Source organism: Limulus polyphemus, unplaced genomic scaffold (assembly GCF_000517525.1).
Source record: "Limulus polyphemus unplaced genomic scaffold, Limulus_polyphemus-2.1.2 Scaffold4266, whole genome shotgun sequence".
NCBI classification, from domain to species: Eukaryota; Metazoa; Arthropoda; class Merostomata; order Xiphosura; family Limulidae; genus Limulus; species Limulus polyphemus.
The window spans coordinates 97,136-98,476 of NW_013669876.1; the positions used below are offsets into that span (position 1 = coordinate 97,136).

General features: G+C 28.6%; 1 protein-coding gene across 1 annotated transcript in view; it reads right to left on the bottom strand.

Moving 5' to 3' along the window:
• The window catches only part of LOC111088706 (gastrula zinc finger protein XlCGF26.1-like), a 4,095-nt gene extending 3,285 nt beyond the window's left edge, over positions 1–810 (bottom strand). The window contains exon 1 of the mRNA XM_022399523.1: positions 641–810. Coding sequence (XP_022255231.1) covers positions 641–809 — 169 coding nt within the window. The 5' untranslated portion in view covers position 810. The remainder of the gene's footprint in view (positions 1–640) is intronic.
• Positions 811–1,341: the final 531 nt, after the last annotated feature.

A 1,341-nucleotide genomic window follows, 5' to 3' on the forward strand; every position in this document is an offset into this window, starting at 1 on the left:
ACACATTCGTCAACTGATTTACAAGTAATACAGGATTTTTAATTAGACACAACTGTAAGGGCAAGAAACCAATTAAAATTAGGTACAAATAGATATATACTGTTAGGAGTTTTAAGGTATTTGACATAAAGAAACTGTAGTTTCATGTTACAGCTTGAAGCCATTCTAGAAAGAAAGAAATGTATTTTTGTATGGTGATTACAAGGTTAGTCAAATCAAAGGATTGTGTATAGAGATAAGGTAAATAATATAACACACAAAATATAATTTTACTGAAAAATCATTTGATATTTATTTACGATATTTTAGAGATTACTCAAACGAAATTTGATAACTTTAAGATGAAGAAAGTATTTAAAATCTTAAGAAGAAAATCACTTTGCAATTGGAGTAGTTAACACACTAACTCCCTATATTCATGAACACATTTTCAGTAGAGATACGTAATTAAACACCAGAGTTTTTGTGTACAAAATACTACTTAGGTTTAAAGAATTTCATGAAGACATGGTATAAAACCCTTATGTTTTTTTTATCATGTTTACTGTAGGGTTACAAAATCAGTTATACTAATCAAGTATGTTGGTAAGTGTTGAGCCAGTGTCAAGAAACTTAAGTTTTAGGTGAAGTCTGTACTTACCACATGTTCTTTCTAACCCTGATTCAATCTCTCTTTGAAATTCAGTTTCTGTTTTCATGTTCATAACATTACAGTATGAACTATCCTGATTCTCATCATCACTGCAACTGAACTTTGAAACATCTTGTAGTAGATCACCAGGCTGTTCCAGTTTCACTTGAACAGACATGTTCTAAAATCAAACAAAGGGTTAATAGAAATAACAACTAGTGTTAATATTACATACACTCTCCACAGTCCACTAACTTAATACATGATGATATGATTAATAAACCTAACATTTCAAATTTACTTATGTAGGTAAGCAGTCCTAAACTATATAAATACTACATATTTTATGTCTGATTCTATAGACAAACAAAAAATTGACATAAAATACATTGAAATAAGAAATTATTCAACAGGAAAGACTCAACAATGACTTTCTTATTTACCCAAACTGAAAATAAAAACTATTTAACTTCATGTTGATATTCTACTGCAGCAAAGCATCAGAGATATCTGCAAAAAACATTGGGTAATAAAACAAAATTTAGAAAATTTACAGCTATTTAGAAACTAAAATATCAACTTTTCATGAATTACATTCAATAAATAATGTTACACCTCTGTGTTCGTTTGTTAATTTTCCGTAAAAATTCTTTCCGAGGAAACTTTAGCGATACAAGTCCTTTCTTAGATAAAACTAGTTTATTCTTTCT